The sequence below is a fragment of the Sylvia atricapilla genome, chromosome 5 (assembly GCF_009819655.1).
Source record: "Sylvia atricapilla isolate bSylAtr1 chromosome 5, bSylAtr1.pri, whole genome shotgun sequence".
Lineage (NCBI taxonomy): Eukaryota > Metazoa > Chordata > Aves > Passeriformes > Sylviidae > Sylvia > Sylvia atricapilla.
Genome location: NC_089144.1, coordinates 67,845,479 through 67,864,510, shown reverse-complemented (window position 1 = coordinate 67,864,510; position 19,032 = coordinate 67,845,479). Strand labels below are relative to the sequence as shown.

General features: G+C 43.0%; 1 protein-coding gene across 3 annotated transcripts; it reads left to right on the top strand.

Annotated features, from left to right (window-relative positions):
* The first annotated feature begins 491 nt into the window (after positions 1-491).
* Positions 492-16,328, top strand: NFYB (nuclear transcription factor Y subunit beta). 3 transcript variants are annotated; one of them, XM_066319962.1, is made up of 7 exons: positions 492-646; positions 8,594-8,687; positions 9,189-9,319; positions 11,141-11,338; positions 13,066-13,147; positions 15,443-15,522; positions 15,677-16,118. In XM_066319962.1, the coding sequence occupies exons 2-7, from the start codon at positions 8,594-8,596 to the stop codon at positions 15,707-15,709; spliced, it is 618 nt and encodes a 205-aa protein (XP_066176059.1). In that variant the 5' UTR covers positions 492-646; the 3' UTR covers positions 15,710-16,118. The 3 variants fall into 3 exon arrangements, with proteins under 3 accessions (XP_066176059.1, XP_066176057.1, XP_066176058.1); XM_066319960.1 differs by having other exon boundaries at positions 545-674; positions 15,677-16,328; XM_066319961.1 differs by lacking the exon at positions 492-646 and adding an exon at positions 7,958-8,205 and having other exon boundaries at positions 15,677-16,328.
* Positions 16,329-19,032: the final 2,704 nt, after the last annotated feature.

Sequence of the window (19,032 nt, the reverse complement as noted above, 5' to 3'; positions counted from 1 at the left end):
AGCCCTCAGCGGCAGCTACAGCCCCCAGCCGCAGCCCCGGCTCGCTGTGGCAGGTACAGCCCTGAGCGGCAGGTACAGCCCTGTGGCAGCCCCGGCCCTGTGGCAGGTACAGCCCTGAGCGGCAGGCACAGCCCTGTGGCAGCCCCGGCCCCCAGCCGCAGCTACAGCCCTGTGGCAGGTACAGCCCTGTGGCAGCCCCGGCCCTGTGGCAGGTACAGCCCTCAGCCGCAGCTACAGCCCTGTGGCAGGTACAGCCCTGAGCGGCAGCTACAGCCCTGTGGCAGCCCCGGCCCCCAGCCGCAGGTACAGCCCTGTGGCAGGCACAGCCCTGTGTGGCAGGCACAGCCCTGTGTGGCAGCCCCGGCCCTGTGGCAGCCCCGGCCCCCAGCCGCAGCCCCGGCCCGCGGGGGGGGCGGGCCCGGCGCCCCCGGCCCGGCCGCTCCATAAAGGAGGCGGGCAGGGCCGGCCCGGCGGGAGGGCGCGCGCTGAGGGAAGAGCCGGCGCGAGTGGCGGGGAGGCGGCGCGGAGGGAGGGCAGCCCGGCTGCGGGAAGCGGGGCTCCGCGCTGGGACTGGTTCCTTCGCAGCCATTTTCCGTCCAACCAAACAGCCGATTTGCGGAGGGAGCCAACCAGGGCCGCACTGGAGGTTTGTGCCTGGCTCCGGCCAATGATTGGTAACCGGTTCCACCGCAGGCTCGAATGAAATGTCCGTCTCCCTCCCCGGGCCCCGGCGCCGCCGCCGCGCCGCCGCCGCGGGCACCAGGAAGTGCGGGGCTGCCGCCCCGGGCCCCGCACCGGCCGCGCGTCGCTTTGTGCGGCCGGAGCCGCGGGGGCCGCGCGGCCGGGGAGCCGAGCGGGGTGGGCGGGTGGGGAGCGGAGCGCGGCGGGCGGGCGAGGGAGGGAGGCCGCGGCGGCGGGGGTGTCGGCGGGGCCGCTGCCACCGCCGCTTGTCCCGCTCTGTCCGCGGGGCCCTCCCCGCTCCGGCTCCATTTTGCGGCCTAGGCGGGGCTGGGGGCGGCAGGCGGAGCTGCCCCGCGGCCGGCCGGCAGCCCGCACCGCTTCGCGGGGCGCACGGCCTCCCGCCATCCCGCCGGGGCCGCGTCCCGGGGCCGAGGCTTTGTGGCGGCCGCGCCGGGCGGAGGGGGCTCCGTGCTCTTTTGTGTCCGCCCGGCCGAGCCCCCTCCCCTCGCCGCGGGAGCGATGGCCGGGACCCCCACCACGCCCACGGCCCCCGGGCGGGCCGGCGGCCGGGCAGCGGCTCCACAGCGGCCCGCTCTCTCCTCCCGCTCCTCCTCCCGGACCCCCCGGCGCCGCTGTGGGGACCGAAATTTCCTGGAAGGTTCGGCGGTGTTTTGCGGGGATGAGGAGCGTAGGGCGAGGCCCCGGGATGTGGTGCCGGCCGGCGGCTGGCCGAGCGGGCGGGAATGCGAGGCCTCGGCGGGCTGAGGCGCCGGGCCGGGCCCGGCAGGTGCGGGCAGCGCGGAAATCCCAGCCGAGGTGACCGACAATAAAGTTGCTGATTAACTGAGGACTCGTCGTCTTGTGCCGTTTGTAAACAAGGGGTCACGGTAGACGAGTTGCCTCTCGGACAGATGTAGGGGCCAGGAAGGCTCGGGGGCTCTTGGTGTTGGTAGGAAGGTGTCCCCCGTGCCTCAGCGCTGGTTGTGTTTGCATCGCTGAAGGGCATGAAATCGGGGAATGGGATCGATCGGCTCGAAGTGGCACAGAAGCAGCTGGGTGGCGTCAGCTCTTGTCCTGTGTCACACATGACAGATGGGAGAGAGACGGGACCCTGCCGTTATCGATGTCTACACAACTTTTCTCTGTGTGGCAGGTGTTCTTGGGTAGACCTGTGTGTGCTAGCCACTGTTCTGCATCCAGAAATTATGTAGTTGGTGGTCCTGAAGAATACTGTCATATTCACAGACTATCCTGTTGGAAAACAACAAAAAAATCCATGTGTTCTAGTAATGTTTCTATGACTGTAATATATGTTCTGCATTACAGCAGTAGTAGAAAATCAACTTCTAGCTTTACAAATTTCTTTGAGGATTAACCAAAAAGATTTTGTTCTGGAAAAAAGTGTCAGGTCAAAGTGTACTTGGCTTGCTTTTGGGATGGCAAAGTTATTGAGAACAATGATCCGAACATTTCTAGGCAGTGAGGAACACAGAAATCTGGATTTTGGTCCATTCATGGACTCTGTTACATGTAGTAACCTTTCCTTGGCATCTTGGTAGATGGCAGTTATTGCCATTAAAAAAAAAAATCAGCTTTCTCAAAAGAAGCTCTGGCAAAATGGTAGGAAAAAGGAAAAAGGCAGGCGCCGATTTGGGCAGTATTCAGAGTCTGTCTTTAATTGGCTTGCAGGAATGGAGAAATGGTGTCTATATATAATCATTAGCATACTGTTCCTAAACAATTAGCTAGTGGTTGCTTTCTCTGTTTTTTTTTTTTGGTGTTTTTTTTTTTTTTTTGCTTATGTGGCCTGTGGCATGACAGTAAAGGCAGGACCCATCTGCAATTCTCTAGGACACCCAAGATGGCTCAGTCTGAATCATTTTGAGGCCTGTGTGAGTTGCTTTTGTGCTGTGCATTGAGCGGGTGGTTATACATGGTTTTGGCTGCTGGCATTTACAGCTGTGGCATTATATTGGGAGAAGTTAGGAGCACTGGATGTTACTCTTTGGGCTTCAGGATTTGACAGTCACAGCAGTTCAAAGCTTAACTCTTTTATTTGTGGTAATAATTGCATAAAGAGAGGCAATGTTCAGAAATTGAATGAAAAAGAATGGTTAAGATAATGTCAAGATATGAGACATTAGGCACTGAAACTTTGAAAGTCCGGTACTTTGTTTTGTCAACATTTTAAAAAGGTTTGCAAGGTTCTTTCTTTGATGCTTTCAAACGTAATTGTAATGTCACTCCACCTTTAAAGTTTTGCTTAGAAAGAAACCTGACTGTTAGTACTGAGTTTTGCAGTACTATTTTAAAGAAGCTTAATATTTGGAAATGGATGTTTTAGTGGCAGGGTGCTCGTAAAAAGAGCAAAACACGACTACGTATATACTACATATAGACCCATATACAATATGGGTAAACAACATTGGTAGAATAAAAGCAAGCCTCAGCAAATTCAACAGTTTTGCCTGAAAATAATGGTCTGGTCTGAACTAGGTTTTGAAACTCTTGCTTGCCCTGTTGCTTGAGAGGAAAAAGCTGCTTGGCATACTTGAGTTACTACCACGACAAAGGAAAAATAATGGACTTAAAGATGTTATCAAACTCCCAAAAGGAAAAAGACAGCATTTATGGATTGCTCCTTTAATAAACAGATAAGATCAGTTTTTCACAAAAATGCTAGAAAAGTATCAAAACCTGATTATTGAAAGGTAATATGGGGATTTGAGTCAGGTTGATGAAGGAAGGAGGTGCTGGTGCAGTGTGTTCAGCACTGCTTTCCTCTTCCAGCTTCTGCAAAAGCAACTAAGCTGCCTCTATTCCTCTGCTCATCTTGTGTATTTTCCCCTCCAGCTTCCCTCTTCTACTGCCAAAAAAGAGAATGTGTGGAAGGAAACTCGGTTTCTCCTGCTTGCTCTGTATCACTGACCCACTCCTTGATGTGAAAATACGTGAGGTTTTAGCCCAGCTGTGTACATTGGAGCTAACAGTGCTTGTGGATGTTAGCCAGCCTGGGAAGGAGCCACCAGCTGCTCCAGCACAGCCAGATCCACGTCAAGGGGCCCTGTGGTCAGTGGCCCTGGGGCTTGTAAGATAAGACAGAAAGCTGATAGAATGTTCCACGCACTGGGGAGGTGGAAAGGGGGCAGTGCCCTCTTTGGGTTCCATAAGGGAAAGTTTCCTCCCTGTGAGCCAGGGGAAGGTCCTGGTACAGCCCAGATGCTAATGAGCCTCGGTGACACTGTCTGGTCCTCTCAACATCAGTCTGCTTTTCCCAGTGTTATTCTGCTCTGAGGGAAAACACTGAACGTAAGGGATTAGAGAAGCCCGAGATGGAGAGAGAGTGCAGCATCTGGTTTTGTTCTAGCTATGTGCTAAGGGGTTTAGCGTTCTATTTTTTGTGTAATTGCTGGAACAATGTCCTGGGAATGCATTCACCAGTTGGTATTTCTTGCTGCAGGTGAGAATTCAGTGGGAAATTAGGGCTCCCAGAAGTCACTGAAAAATAAAAGGAAATTGAAGGTGTATTTTCAATTGAAAAATCTTTGTGCCTAACAGAAGAGAGTGCAGATAGCTCCAATAAAACATTGTATCTGCTGTCATGTACTGATTCACAGCTTTACATCTGTCCTGGTAAGGTGTGGCAAAATGAATGATGTGGTTACTACCTACAGGTTTAGTTATTGTTTCTGTCCTGCTTCTTTGGCAAGCATGACTGCATGGAATGTGTACCAAGTGCTTCATTTCATTGCATATCATTTTCTACTGCCCCTCTTGTAAGGTAGCAATTTTGGGAGACCGGGTGAAAAAAAAACCACATGAAATACTCACTGCCAGATAAATTCCCTGTTCTGAAAACAAAAACCTTGGTTCTTCGATTTATTTTCTTCTTCTTTGTTTTTCCTTTTATACTGATACAAGCTTTAGTCCTTTCTCAGTGCTAGCAGCTTTGGGCTTGCATTCTTTAGTTATCATTTAGCTGAGCCACTGATACTGACTGCATTCTCAAGAAAGCTTATAAGATTAAACAGCATGCAAGATTTACTTTGAGATACTGATGTTTTATTAGTTTAGTATAGACATGTTATAGAAACAGTCTGAGTTGTGGGCAGCTGACAGGAGCAAATGTTTTTAAGCATCCTCCAGAATATTTATACCAGATGTCAGTGTAAACCTGTATGTTCGTTCACTTGCATCTTATCAATGAACTTTCTTTGATACCCTTGGAATGTTTCTCTTTTAACATATTTCTTTAATTTTCATGCATCAAGTAGTTTGTATATCTCTAGTAATATTGCTTTTTTATTAGAGATAGAAAAACCTAACAGAAAACATTGTGCTGCTGCTGTGTATTCAGATTTTCCTTTTGCAGTGTAGCGCTGAATGTTTGTGTCCTGTGCTTGTTTATTTTCCCTGGTTGTTGACAAAATCAGATAGTGGCATGGTCATTTTAGAGACTGACATGTCACTTCTCATATACTTAGCTCTCAGTCTCGATTCAGTCCCTGTGTATGCACAAAGGAGGTTCAGTGTCTTCCTGGCACTGGAGGCTGAGGATAATGTACAACCTGTAGTAATTGCTTCCTGCAGTTGTGCACAGCACTTGCTGCTGGAGGACTGAGGTGTTGGAAACCCTCCCCTGTGCAGTTTGGCAGCCATACAGAGGCAGGAGATGGTCTTGTATTAAAAGGCATTGCAATGTTTGCATGCTGAAACTGCCATGCAAATGTGACGTATAATCTGCAAGTGGCTACTTTAAAGCAAGTTGTAACAGCGCAGCAGTCTAAAGCAAAATCTGAGAGGAGAGTTCTTGCCCACCTGAGCCTTTTAGGATTGGATCTTCTGAATTTTGCCTGTTGTAGCATCTGCTTCAATCTAAAGTAGTAGGTTTTCCTATTAAACGGGCCGACATAAGAACTGTTGGCCTTTTTAGTCTCCCAGTGTCTGCAATCAGCGTAGGCAAGTGTTGCTCCTGTGCTGCATTGGACTTCTGCCTTTCCAGGGCAACTTGAGGGACACAGAATTTAGTTTGTGTCATGGTTTTGGAGGGGTTTTATTGATGGTTTGGAGGTTTTGTTTGTTTGTTTAAAGAAAGGGGATTAAGTAGCAACAGCGTAGTGAGAACAGTGTTTTTTATTTTCTGAACTGTGTTGTATGTATTAGAGAGCTTGTGCTGAGCTTGACAATCAGATAATGTGGTGATTGGCTGGAGTTTCCAACATCTGAAATGAAAACTGTAATTTGCGAGTGTGTAACTGTTTGTTATGAGATGACTGGGATAGCAGTGGCCACATTTTCCTGCAAGGTCATGTTTGTCATCCCTTGGGCTCAAAGAAATACTAGTAGGGTGACTTGGATGGCATATTAATTACAGTTGCTATATTCAGATGCCTGGATTGAGATTTGAATTGAATGACAAGTCTGGCTGAAGTTCTTCCATCAGCTTCCTTGGATGGAGGTAGTGAGCTGAGATCCACTCCTTCCCTCACAGGGAGCTCAGCCAGGCTGAGGAGGGGGCTCGTGGGGCAGCTGGGCAGGTTCTGTCTGTGGTTGCCTTCAAGATACAGCTGGAGAACATCCTGAGTGCTCTGCTCTGAGCTAACTCTGCTTTTAGTAGAGAACTCCCAAGGCTACTTGCAGTATGAATTATCCTGTGCTCCTGGATCAGGACCTGGTTATGCTGAGCATTATGCAGGAGGGTGTTAGTGCTGTCCCTAATCTCTTGTCCCAAGGTTGTCCTGGCAGCTAAAAATCTTCCTTCAAGTAATACCAACAGAAGTAATAATCAGTAGATGTTAAGCTGTCAGTGCCTGTTTTCTTTATCTGAGTCAGATCTGCCTTTTTCTGTTGCAAGCCTTTTCCTGTCGATTTTGCTAATCACTGTTTTAGATTCATAGTGCTGATAAACGTCCACGCAAATTCCCACTAATGGTGAAATAATACATCCTGTAAGTAGATCAGGAAATGTGCACACAGAAAAGAATAGATGCAAAGGTATTACCTTGAGGATGCATTAGTCTAATATGACCAAAACTGTCTGTAGATGCAGCAGAGGTTTGAAAGAGATTCAAGCAGGAATTGTCTTTTGAAGGCAAGCTGGGCTAATGAAATCAAGATGATTTCTTAGTGTTGCTGGGTCGGATAGAGTAGCCTGCAGAGGTGTGCAAAAACCATCATGGCAGAAATTTGAAGAATATTGCAACCCTGGAGGAAGGAAATAATTTAGAAGAAATGTTTCACAGAGGATTGAAAAAAAGAGAGGGGAAAAAAAGATCCAGATATTTAAAATATCTTGTACTGGGGCTGAGTAAGGATTGTTGAGATACTGAATTAAATTCTAGTAGGGATCAGAGAGCCGAAACTGAGAACAAGACTACCAGAAAACCCTAACTTAAATTTGGAAGTAGCTTTTGGAATTTACCAGAGTACAATTTTAATTGTTTCCAAGTGCAGAAGGATGAGAAAGGCACAGTTCTCTTAATGATGTATGATGTCAGTTTTTGTGATCATGACATGCAGGATTGTGATGTCCTTGTATTGTCATTGCAGTAAGCTGAGAAAGCAAACTGCAGAGCCTTTGGGAGATTGAACAGGAAAGATAAATCTCCCAAGAAAGCATTTGCAAAATGTGGACAAAGTGAATTTATGTAAAGGTTGGCATGTGGAAGGTTAATGCCTGCAATACTGCCATTCCTCTGGGTAGAGCTGCTGTGTGAGAAGTGAAGCTGGTTTACAACAGCTCAGCAAAAGGGACCTGAAGTATAAAAGTGTGTATAATATTCTGTACAGCGAAGAAGAGCTGGAAGAGTCTTTCTCTCTTGAGCAGCTCCTAAGGCTCTGTCCAGCTTTTGTTGGAATGTGAGCAGTGCTCACATTATTTGTGCACCTATGGCCAAGTGTGGCACTGGGCCTTGCTTGAAGGCTTCAAAGTGAGACTCAGCCCTGTGGCCACAAGCAAAGTGCAGGTTAGTGAGAGGTTAAATGATCGTATTTCTGGGTATGTGTAAAAATAGTACAACATTACTTCTCCCTCCTTCCTTCCTTCCCTCTTCAGGCTAATGGGTGTGCAAAAACCTGAGCTCTGTGGTCTCACTGGCAACAACCATGTGATCCTTCAGACACCAAGGTACCCACACAGTGGGTGTGGGGTCAGAGAGTGCAGTCAGCTGGGCTCTGCCTCCCTAGTGGCTCTGTGTGTAGCTCTTCAGTAAGAAGGAGGGAAATACAGGCTCATTTGGCTTCCTTTTTTTCTCCTGGCATTTAAGTTACCTGTTAAACTGTGACTGCCCCCATCTTCAAAGCCTCATGAAGAAGTCTTGTTGGCCACCACATCAGAACATTGAGAGAGGAGCACCTAAGGATGCCCAGAGAGTAAGGAAGGGCAGGACCAGGGAATGCTAAAACATGACTCAGAAGGCACATAGCAGTAACTGGTATCTCAGGGAGGATGAGGATGCAGAGCTGGTCCTGTGGTCTGGCTAGAAGTTTGTCAGTGGGCTTGACAAACCAGCATGGAGGGGAAAGGTGAGTGAAAGATGCACTCTCTGTAGTAATTAATAGGTGAAATGTTCAGTGAACAGGGGGCTGGTGTAGGTTTTGAGGGTTGTTCAGAGACACCTGCATGTTCTGGTCAGACTCTCACAGGAGCTATCTAAGTTCTACATGAACCAAATGATTCTGTGCATGCCCTGTGCCTCTGGCTGAGTTTTTTGGGAAGCCTTATAAAACAGTTGAATATTTCCACTGTCAGTAAAACTCAGGAATGACAGTGGGGATGCTGTTCTCCAGTAACAATATATTTATGCTTTGTATAAATTGATCTCATAGTTTAATTAATGTGCTGGGTTTGAGTAATGGCTGCACTTAGTGATGTAACAATCACACCTGAAAGGTTTCCTCCTTCTGATTGTAGATGGATGGTGACAGCTCCACAACAGATGCCTCTCAGTTAGGAATTGCTGGAGATTACATTGGTGGCAGTCACTACGTGATACAGCCTCACGATGGTAAGAAATGGGAGTAAATACTACTATTTCTCTCTGTGTGTGTAAATACATATATATAAAAAAAACATATATTTTCTTCAGTTCTTATATCATTCTCTGCTATCTTTTCTCAGGCAAAAATTTGCCATTGTTTTCATAATGCCTCACTCTATAAAGCTTTTTCTTTTTTGCAGTCTGAAGGGAGGAAGTTGGATTTTTTGATGTTGGCACAGAGACCTTGAGGGGATGACAAAAAAAATTGATGTTCTAGGAAACAATTTGTATTTTGACATGGCATTAAGAATGGTTGGTGAGCAGCAGCCATGTACACTTCTGTGTGTAATGTGATAAAATGCTATCTTGATAAAGATACCCTGATGTTGCATCTATTTTTAAAATTATTTCTATGATATTAACACACTGTGCTCTCAAAGGTCTTCATCCTCCAGTGTAAGATTTTAAACTGAATTATTGCCTCCTGTCTATCAAATATAATTTGTTAACTTTTCTTCATTTCATTAGACACAGAAGACAGCATGAATGATCATGAAGATACAAATGGCTCAAAAGAGAGTTTTAGAGAACAAGATATATATCTTCCAATTGCAAACGTGGCAAGGATAATGAAAAATGCCATACCCCAAACAGGAAAGGTAATACTGTCATCTGGTAAAGAAAATGTGTTAATGGCTTGTATTCTTTCCTCTCAGTGAACTTGAGCTGATTAAAACAATATGTTTTTCCAAATGATGCTGGTTTATTGGAGAAAAGCATTATAAAAGGAAAGGGGGAAAAAAGCCCCAGGAGCAGGAGGTAGTTGAGACAAAGTCCATTTTTCTTAGACTTCTGAATGAATGCTTTTAGTAACTGCTGTAATAAGAGTGTCTAGAACTGTTCTTCATAGGGCTTTCAAGAGCTTCCTTTTTCTAAAATGTGTTCTCTGAAATAGTCCTAAAGGATCAGACTTGATGACAATCACTAAGAATATTTTCTATGCAATTCTCTTGAGAGATTTAGTCTGCTTTCATTGAGGTGCATAAAATTTGGAAAAAAGTGAATAATTTTGGCTGAAATAGAAATCCAGTGCTCGCCATGGAGGAAAGAGAATGGTTGGCTTTCTATCACCTGAATATCCTCATATCCAAATGCCCAAGTGACCTAAGAAGTCTGCTTTATACTGTGGAGCAGATAAGGCCAGATGTTGAAAGCCTTATTTATTTCTTACTTCTAAGAATAGACTTTTTAATGCATTCTGCTGAGCTGGTGATTGTATAAGTATTTCAACATTCTACCTGTTTATCTTAAACCTTAGCAAGGCTCCTATGACTTGCTGTTTCTCTGTTGTATTCCAGTGCAAGTCCAGCCACAGTAACATTTACTCTAGCTAAACCTGATCTCTCTTTTTGGAGATCACTCTAAATAGAAGCAAGACATAATTTACTTGCATCTGCTTGTATTTTCAGTCTTCGGGGCTTTCTGGAGATCTGGATGTCACATTTATAACTTTGCTGTGAAAAACTCTACCCCAGTCCATATTGTCATAAATTTTTAGTGATCAAGATGAGATTTTTCTCAAGAGTTTAGCATATGGGATGTAGAGCTATCTTGAAAAATCAGGATGGTTTTTTGTGAAAAACTGCAAGGGAAGCTGCTGGCTGATGACTTCTGAAAATCTCACACTACGTGTCTGAAAATACCAGAGTAACTAGTGAAGACTCTGCACACAGTTGCTGCTTCAAGTTTGTAGGTTCTTTTCATGTGAAGAATAAGGATCTTAGTTATTATGATCTTTTTGTTAACTTCTGTCAGCTTCCCAAGTAATCATGAGTAATACTTGCTGTAATTTTTAGTCGGGGAAATTACTTCTGACCAGCTGAAAACTGTAATCAAATTTACAAAAAAAATTGACTTATTTCATTCTTGCCAGAGGCACATGTTTCTTCATTTGTATTCTCATTTGGTCAATTTATACCGGAATACTAAAGCATTAGAAAAGCTTGCTGCCAGGTGTATATTCTAGTCCTTGAATGTGGGCAGGATGAAAATACTTGTCATTGCTGAATTTGTGGGAATCTACTGCAGTGGGGCTGGAACTACCAGGTCACTCGAAGAGGAAGTGGGCTGTGACATTGTAATGAACTGGTTTGAAGAGACATAGGTAAACAAAGCAAGAAGCATCTGTGTTAAGCTCTGTAAAAGCCTGTACAGAGCTTAGGACTTCAGAAGTTCTTGGCAGTTGGCTGTGCTGCTTGAAATAGTAAAACATGGGGAAAATCTTGTTACTGCTAGTCTTACGTAGAGCAGTGAGGACATCCAGTGGTTTGCTGTGCAGGTGTTGCCTAAATGAGTATTATCATTGGGTTTGGGGATGTTTCCTCTGTTATCCGGTGTATTCTTTGTGGGGGGTTTGTAGTGAGGGTTTTTTTGAGTCTTGTGTCTTCATTAATGATTTTGTGATACTTTTTCCTTACTAGATTGCTAAGGATGCAAAGGAGTGTGTACAAGAGTGTGTAAGTGAGTTCATCAGCTTTATAACATCAGAAGCAAGCGAGAGGTGTCACCAAGAGAAAAGAAAGACCATCAATGGAGAGGATATTCTCTTTGCCATGTCTACCTTGGGGTTTGATAGCTATGTTGAACCTTTGAAGTTATACCTCCAAAAATTCAGAGAGGTTGGTATATATGGGTATTTCCTCATTTATTTAAGCTGGTTGTGTTTATCCTTGGCTCTCTGTTGTTGGAATTGTACAATGGGTAACTTGCACACTATCTCATAGCTCTTGGTCAGGGAGTAATGTAATGTTTAAAAGCATTCCAGAAGATGTCAAGAGAAAAAGGAGGAAGTAAGCATTTTGATTAGACTTGCTGATTCAGAGTAGTTAAAGCTTTCAGCTGAATAAATCTCTAATATACTGGCAGTAGTAAATTGCTCTGCTCTTTTAAAGGTGCCTATTAAGAGTGTTTAATTCGATCTTTGGGTTCAGTCAATATGTCCTGACTGCATCCTCTGAGGAACTGGCCTAATGCCTATTGTTTGTCTGGACTTTAGATCTCCAAAAGAAAAAACTGTTTTTCTCATGTTGGAATAATAATTTACATGGAAAACTATCTGTTTCAATGGAGTTTTTAACTTTTTTTTTTTAGCCTGTCCCTTAGTTTGCTTTTGATATGTAGTACATGCTAGGTATGTGATCCAAACAGTTTAATTTATCCCTTCCCTAGCAGAAAGTGACTTTCTTCCTTTCAGCAATTTAGACCTTTTCAAAAAGGAAGTTGCTTCTGCTTGGGGTTTTCTGTTCTCGTCTGCCTCCCCCTGTCTAAATTGGCAGTACAGTAGATAAGGTTGTTCTTCAAAGTTTCTTTATTTTGTAAACCTAAGGGGGTTTTTTTAGGTCAGACTCGCTAATGGTATTTGTTTTGCTGACAGCACTTGAAGCTTCCCCTTCCCAGAAGGTCATCTGCTTGATAACTGAGTACCTGGAAGTGTAAAATAAAGTTGGAGTAGTGCTGTGTGCTGTCTTTTTCCAGTTCTGTGCAGCGGTTGCCTGTGCTGTGATAGTGCTGGATGTGCTTTTATTAAAAAGGCAAATATTGCCTAACTAGTTCCAGTCCCTACTGAGTAAGTCTGAAGTGGCTCTGTGCTACTCGCATTCTTCATTGACCATTTTTACAGATTATAGATGCTGTGGTAGCAGACTGGTTGTGTTGGGTTTTAATTGCATGGATGGGTTAAATAGCTTTGCTCAGGAGATTTAAATCTCCATTCCAGCCAGGGTGTCTTCAGAGTGAAATAGTTCTGTTTTGTAACTGTGTATTTTGTCTGCAGCAATCAGTTGCAGAGAACCCTTTTCTATGCCCACATTATTTTTCTAGATGTTCTTCTGTAATAGCATAAAACATCAAACTTGTAAAACTGCATGCAGATGACTGGGGGCCTTGGCTTTCTGTGCTGATCTCCTTTCTGGCTGTAGTCCTTGATGTGGGAGAAGAAATTCCACATCTCGGTTTTAAATGTCAGCTCTTAGTTTATGGTGCTTGTGTGTGGTTGGTAAGCAAATGTTGCACATTCTTGGTAGGTGACATTCTGTGATTTCTTGTAACTGCTCCTTCTGGATTACCACAGATTTTGAACTTTCTGCAGAAGGTGAAAAGCCTTTTTTGGAACTACACAGTCCTAGTTTGTCAAGTTCTTGTTTCAGGAGTACAGCAAAGATGAAAAATGCTTATGTGATATGCACATCCACAAATCCCACAGAGTTTTACAGATCTTGGATTTCAAGCTCCAGCTGTTGCACTGTGATTCTTCTGCAAGTTTCAAACCTTGGCTAAAGCCTCAGCTAGGGGCTTTGAAAAAAATCTTAAGCTTTTTTTCTGCTTTTTTTGTGCTCCTTCTTCTTAGGCAATGAAAGGAGAAAAGGGAATTGGGGGAACAGTTACAACTGGAGACGGTCTAAGTGAGGAGCTCACAGAAGAAGCATTTAGTGAGTAATACTTTTTAATTTATTATGTTATTACTACAGCTTTTATAAAAACAGCTCTTCCATCAAGCATCAGCATCCTTACTTGAGGAATATATCCTGGACTAGTAATAGCTCTTGTCAGTTGTGGAAAATTTATAAATGCATGCATGTATTAGTGCTAGTATTTTTCTCTACACTTAAACACAGGTAATGAAAGGTGCAAACCTTTTTTTTTTTTTTTTCTTTTTCCCAGTAGCTACATATTTAGGCCCCATTCATTCTACTTGCAAGACTATTGGGGGAAAAAAGTAAAATTAATTCCTCTTGACTTAAGGAGCTCATCTTTGAGAAATGAGGCAGAGAAGAAAATCACCTTTGTCTAATTTAAAGAACTTAATGTATCTTACATTCAAAAGGATGCACAGATTGGCAGCTAGAAGGTGTAGGTTGAAGACTATCGTGTGCATTCAGTGTAATTTTTCTTCCTTTTACTGTGGATTAAAACCCGAGAGGTTTTTGGGATTTGCACTGATTTTGTTGGTGCTGATTCTTCCATGTAGTCTCCACCTTGGCTTTTAAATGTTATGGGTTGGTAATGTTGAATATTAGGCTGATACAAGAGGAATTAGGAAGCACACCTCTAGTCATATCTACTGACAAGATTTAGTTTAAGTATGTGATAAATATCTGTTTAAAATCACTGGTAAACTACTGAACTAGCAAAAATTCAAAGCCTGAGGACTAAAATGACCTCTTCAGGATTGGAAATACACTTTGCTCTCAGTTTGACTTTGGTTACATAGAGCAGTGCAGACTCAGTGGGCCTCTTCTAGCCTGGAAGAGGAATTGCAAAGATCCCTTGCAATATTTAGATTTAGATTCCTAATTTCCAGACCTAGGAGCCCTCAGAGTGTTCTATGAAAAAACTTGAGGTTGCTGTGACTTGAAAAAAAGCAACTTTAGAAATGTCCTGGGAGGATTAAGGATGGAAAGACGTTGCAGCAGTAGAAGAAAGTAAAACCAAATATTGTTATATTGTTATATAAGTGATTTTGTCAAGTGCTGCAGGTATTTCCACAAGGGCAGCTATAGATGTGTCTGGGATGAACGATGGTGTGACTGCAGCAGTAGCAATGATGGCTGTGCTTCTGTGGCATAACCCACAGCTCTCTGTGGTGGCCTCATGCCAGGGCTGGATCAGGGACTCTCCATTAAACTGTGTTGGATTTGGAACATGCACATTGAAGGGCAGTAAATTTTGGACCTGCCAGAGTCACTCTCACTATGATCTTAATGCATCTCATAGCCTGCAAGTGAGGCAATTGAAAATTTGTTCAATGAAGGAGGAAGGAAAAAAAAAAAAAAAAAAAGACAACAACCCCAACCAACCAAAAATCTAATTACAAAACCCTCAAGCATCAGCTTTCAAATGAAAACCCTTAGGATTATGCTGTGCTTTCAGAATTTTGTACTGGTTGGACATCTTGTTGTTTATACTTAGTAACTGAAAGAACAAAGGCCCATTGTTTGTGTCCTAGGGGAAAATGTTGTGCTACAGTGACTTAACCTACAATTTAAGACCTTTGCCGCTTTGCTTCCAAACAGCAGTTGTACGGCTGAATGTGAGAGCTCAATATACCTGTTCTGAAGTTTACCTTGGAGCATCACTCCTGGTGTTTTCTCTGAGTATCTCAGAAGTACTTTTTACTCCTTTTGTTGGTCACCTCTTTCCTCTGTTAAATCAGAGTTCTTGTGTGTGTGCTGAAGGACATGCTGAAGTCAACCAGTGCAATGTCAAGCTCTGCCTGTGCCTTTTATTTTTTTGTCATTGCCTGTTCTTCTCTTCTGCCTTCCATGGGGCTTCCATATTATGGAGCCCCTGATGGATCCCAATTTATTTAATGATTTAATTGACTTCCTCCCCATGGCTATGTTTGAGTGCTGACTTTGTGTTTAAACAAAGCCAACTGAGTTCTCTGGGTTTCTTGGGATACTGAGCACTGGAGATGGCCTTTTCAGTAGTCAGGGTGGTGAGCTCCACTCCACTTGCCTGTGTACAGGTATGGACGTTCTGCTTACTCTGGGAGCAAAATTAAGTTGGAATTTATGTATTTTTTCTGAATGAGAGCAAACTTGTTCAATTGTAACACTTGGTAAGAAGTGTGACTATACCAGTGTAGGATGGTAACGCAGGAGATTAATGGCTCTGTGGTGCTGGAGTGGACCACAATTATTTAATGGTGACAGACACATCAAACAGGGCTTTGTCTATCAAGCAGTTACTGCCTAACATTTTTAAAATGCTCTTTCTTTCAGCTAACCAGTTGCCAGCAGGCTTAATAACCACAGATGGCCAACAGCAGAATGTTATGGTCTACACAACATCATATCAACAGGTATGATCCTGTATCCTGTCCCCTATTCTCCCTTCTGCTGCTGAAATTCAAACACTGGTTCAGCTGTTTTTTTCAGAAGTTTGTTCCTTTGGTGGTGGCTGTCATGCCACTCCAGCACTGAGAATTCATGGCTGCTTGCATTTTCTTTCTCTAGATTTCTGGTGTTCAGCAAATTCAGTTCTCATGATTTTGAAGAAAACTTTCCATCTGGGAACACGAGACAGAAAACCTGTACAACTCTAACGAAGAGGCAGTTTTAATGACTGGTGAAGAGATTTATCTCTTTGTATATTAAATAGCTGTAATGTAGCTACCAGAAGCTTGACTAATTGAGGTGTGAGTTCTGACTCAAATCTTTTTCATGATGATTTTAAAGAAATAATTGGATTTTAAAGGTATTAAAGTATTTTTGTTTTGTACAAGAGTTTGTTGCTCTGTATAACTCCTGTATGCATTGTATATTGCAATTTATTACTGTCAGAGATTTGTAGACAGTTTCTTATTTTCATATTGAATCATGTTACTTTTGTAATTCAGGTAAACAGCTGGGTTAATTCATGTTTACCCTTTGAATAAAATTGTAAGGGTAAAGTTCATTTTTGAATGCAAGTTGCCTTTATTATAAAGATTGAGTTAGTCTTGGTTATGTAACTTGTCTTGCATGACAACCTCAACTAACTTTACATGTCAGCTTATTTATTGAAATTTTGAAAGGGACTTTTTCCTCATGAAACTAGCAGCTAAAAAGAATTGCTACAATTGTTTTTTCTAATGTAACTTCTGAATTAAAGGTTCATCAAAACCAATGAATGCTCTACTACATTTAGAGGTTTAGAGCTTATCAACAATGTTAATGAAAGCACTGACTGTGCGATGCAGGTTTCCTTATATTTTAGTTTTTTTCAGTTGTATTAACTCTCCTTAGACTGACTTTGATACTTTTAAGGTAATCTTTCTGCTGTTGAAATAACTCTTCCCTTTTTATGTATGGCTTTTAGAATCTCAAACTTAGAAATCCAAGGGTAAGGGGGGAATTTTATAGTCCTTGTGGTAAAAGATCTCATTTTAACTTTTTACTGAAATGTTTTAACGTTTCTTGTGAGCCTGTGGGAACTCAAAAGTGGTAGTGACTTTCTGTGTCCAGGCTGTGTGCTGTGTGAGTGAGTGAGTGTGTGTGCACGAGTGGCTGACAGCTGAACAAGTGGGAGACGGACTTCAGGTTTGCTATCTCTTCCCTGGTTTTGCAATAAACTCAACCTAGGTGATGTAGTTCTGTATATTTAGCCAGCTGTTTTTGGTAACATTGCTGTTTCTTTAATAATTGGGCGGGTGATTTTGTTGCCATGTCTTAGCCTATTAGGGTAAGGGTGGGAGTTTTAGTAATATTTTACTCAGACTGAATTTTAGGACCTTTGGTATTTTTACTGTTTGCAGTGGACTGAAAATGTAATATATTAATTATCTTTCCACATACCTGTTATTAATTTAAGCAAACCACACCTTGAAACTGTTGCCATATGATTTCTTGCTGGTTTTGTCTTTTTTTAAAAAAGAAAGAAAGAAAAGTAACAGTTCAATATTGGGTAATTAGCATAACCTAAGATATCCCAGCAGCCTGAAATAGGCAGTTCTTTAGCTAAACAAAAATTTAATGTGCAGATTTGAGCAGTGTTTTTTACCAGTCAGCATCCTGCACACAGAGCCTCTGGAGGCAATCCAGTGTATCCTGGGACAGTCTGCTGGATGTTCTGGGCTTTGTGGCAGCCTGTTGTTCTTCAGCAGCTATGACTGAACAAATGGAGTTTCTGATTAAATGTAAAACTAAATAACACGATCCCTACACGAGCCCCTTCTGTTTGTATTCCATTTATTTCAGGCCAGCATAGCCTGTTCTTGCTGCTCCCAGATTTGCAATGGAAAAAAGCTGTGATACCAGCTAAGGAGCAGCTAGGAAAGATTTGGCATTTTGATGTATAGAAAGCGGGTTGAGGTGATCCCACACACTTGCTTGAAACAAGCAACATTTTTCAGGTTCCCCTCTCTGCTGTGAGTTAAGGTTGAAGTGTGTTAAGTTTGTGGTTTATACACCATCATGGGAGCAATGAAACTGATACTTTGTTTTTTCTTTTTTTCTTCTCCCTCACCCTCTGAGGGCCAGGGATAAAACTAGCTAGTTTTCTTCCTGAAACTACAGCAGTAAAAGTAGTAGTCCAGCACTTTGTTCCATGTGTCTCTGAAATCATTCTCCTATAATGAAAGTTTGCAGGGTACTGTAGCCATGGTACACCAAATAAAACAAATGTGGTCTGAAGAAATACTTGCCTAATTTGTATTAGCAGCAGCACAACCAGTGCATTCTTTATATTTGTTCAACAAATCTGTGTTCTCATTTTGCTCTTTTTAAGTGTTTAAAATTTACAAGTAGGTAAGACCCAAATCAAGAATGACCATTCTTGCTGCATCTCATCTGTTTCTACAAAACTCCTCTCTTTGGTTCTCTGATTGTTATGCTTGAACTAAGATACCCCAAACTGAGCTTGAGCTCCAGACAGCTGTGGCAGCCTATGCTAAGACTTGGAGAAAGGCTGCTTGAAATAGCAGTGATGTTCAAAGATCTTTTTCCAAGAACAGTGACTTTTTTTAGGTGCCTTTTCACGACACAAGCAAGTTTTACCACAGGAATTTCTTTAAAAATGCATTTTTGTGTAACTTGATCCTTCTGGGATTTCTTTATAGGGTGCTTTTGGTGTCTTTAAAAGCACAGAAACACTGTTATCTCTAGTCAAAGTGCGGTTATGAGGAAAACTAATTCAGATGGTGTTCTTCTACATCCCATTTTCATTACAGGCATAATGGGAGCTGAGGCTCTTTCTTTACCAGTCTTGTTGATGTACACATGCATTGTTAACTGTTTTATTTATTCCTCCCTTCTGATCTCTACTGAATGCCAAAATACGTGGCTGGGTGGTGTAGCCAGAACACAGATGGAGTTCTGGCATGAGGTGGTACATCCTAAATACCTAAAGCCCCATGCTTATCTGCCTGTAGCTAAAAATCAGCCTGAATTATGTGGGCTATTCTTTAAAGAGCTGTCTTCCTTGAACTCTGCTCTGGATCCCTGTGAATGCTGTAGGATGATTCCTGTTGCAGAGTGTGAGGATGGTGCTCCTGAACGTGTTGTGGGCAGGGAGAGGTGATTTCTCTCTAGCCTTTGGCAGGAGAGGAAGCATAGGGGTGATTGCTCAGTGCAAAGCAAGGGACAGAGCCAAGGGCTAGTGTTTTCCCCAGCACCTTGCTGTCATGATAAGAGTTGGCAGCAGCTTTGCTTGTAATGATAATATTCCTCATTTTGCAGAGCTGTGAATGTGATTAATTCAGTTCCAGTTAAGTCAGTGCCTCAGTTACATTTCCTGCAGTAAGACAACTTGCCTTTAAGTCACTGTATTACCAAATGGTGCTTGACTTTTTTGGGGCTTGATTTGTACCAAGTAGAAGAAAGGAAGTTTTTCA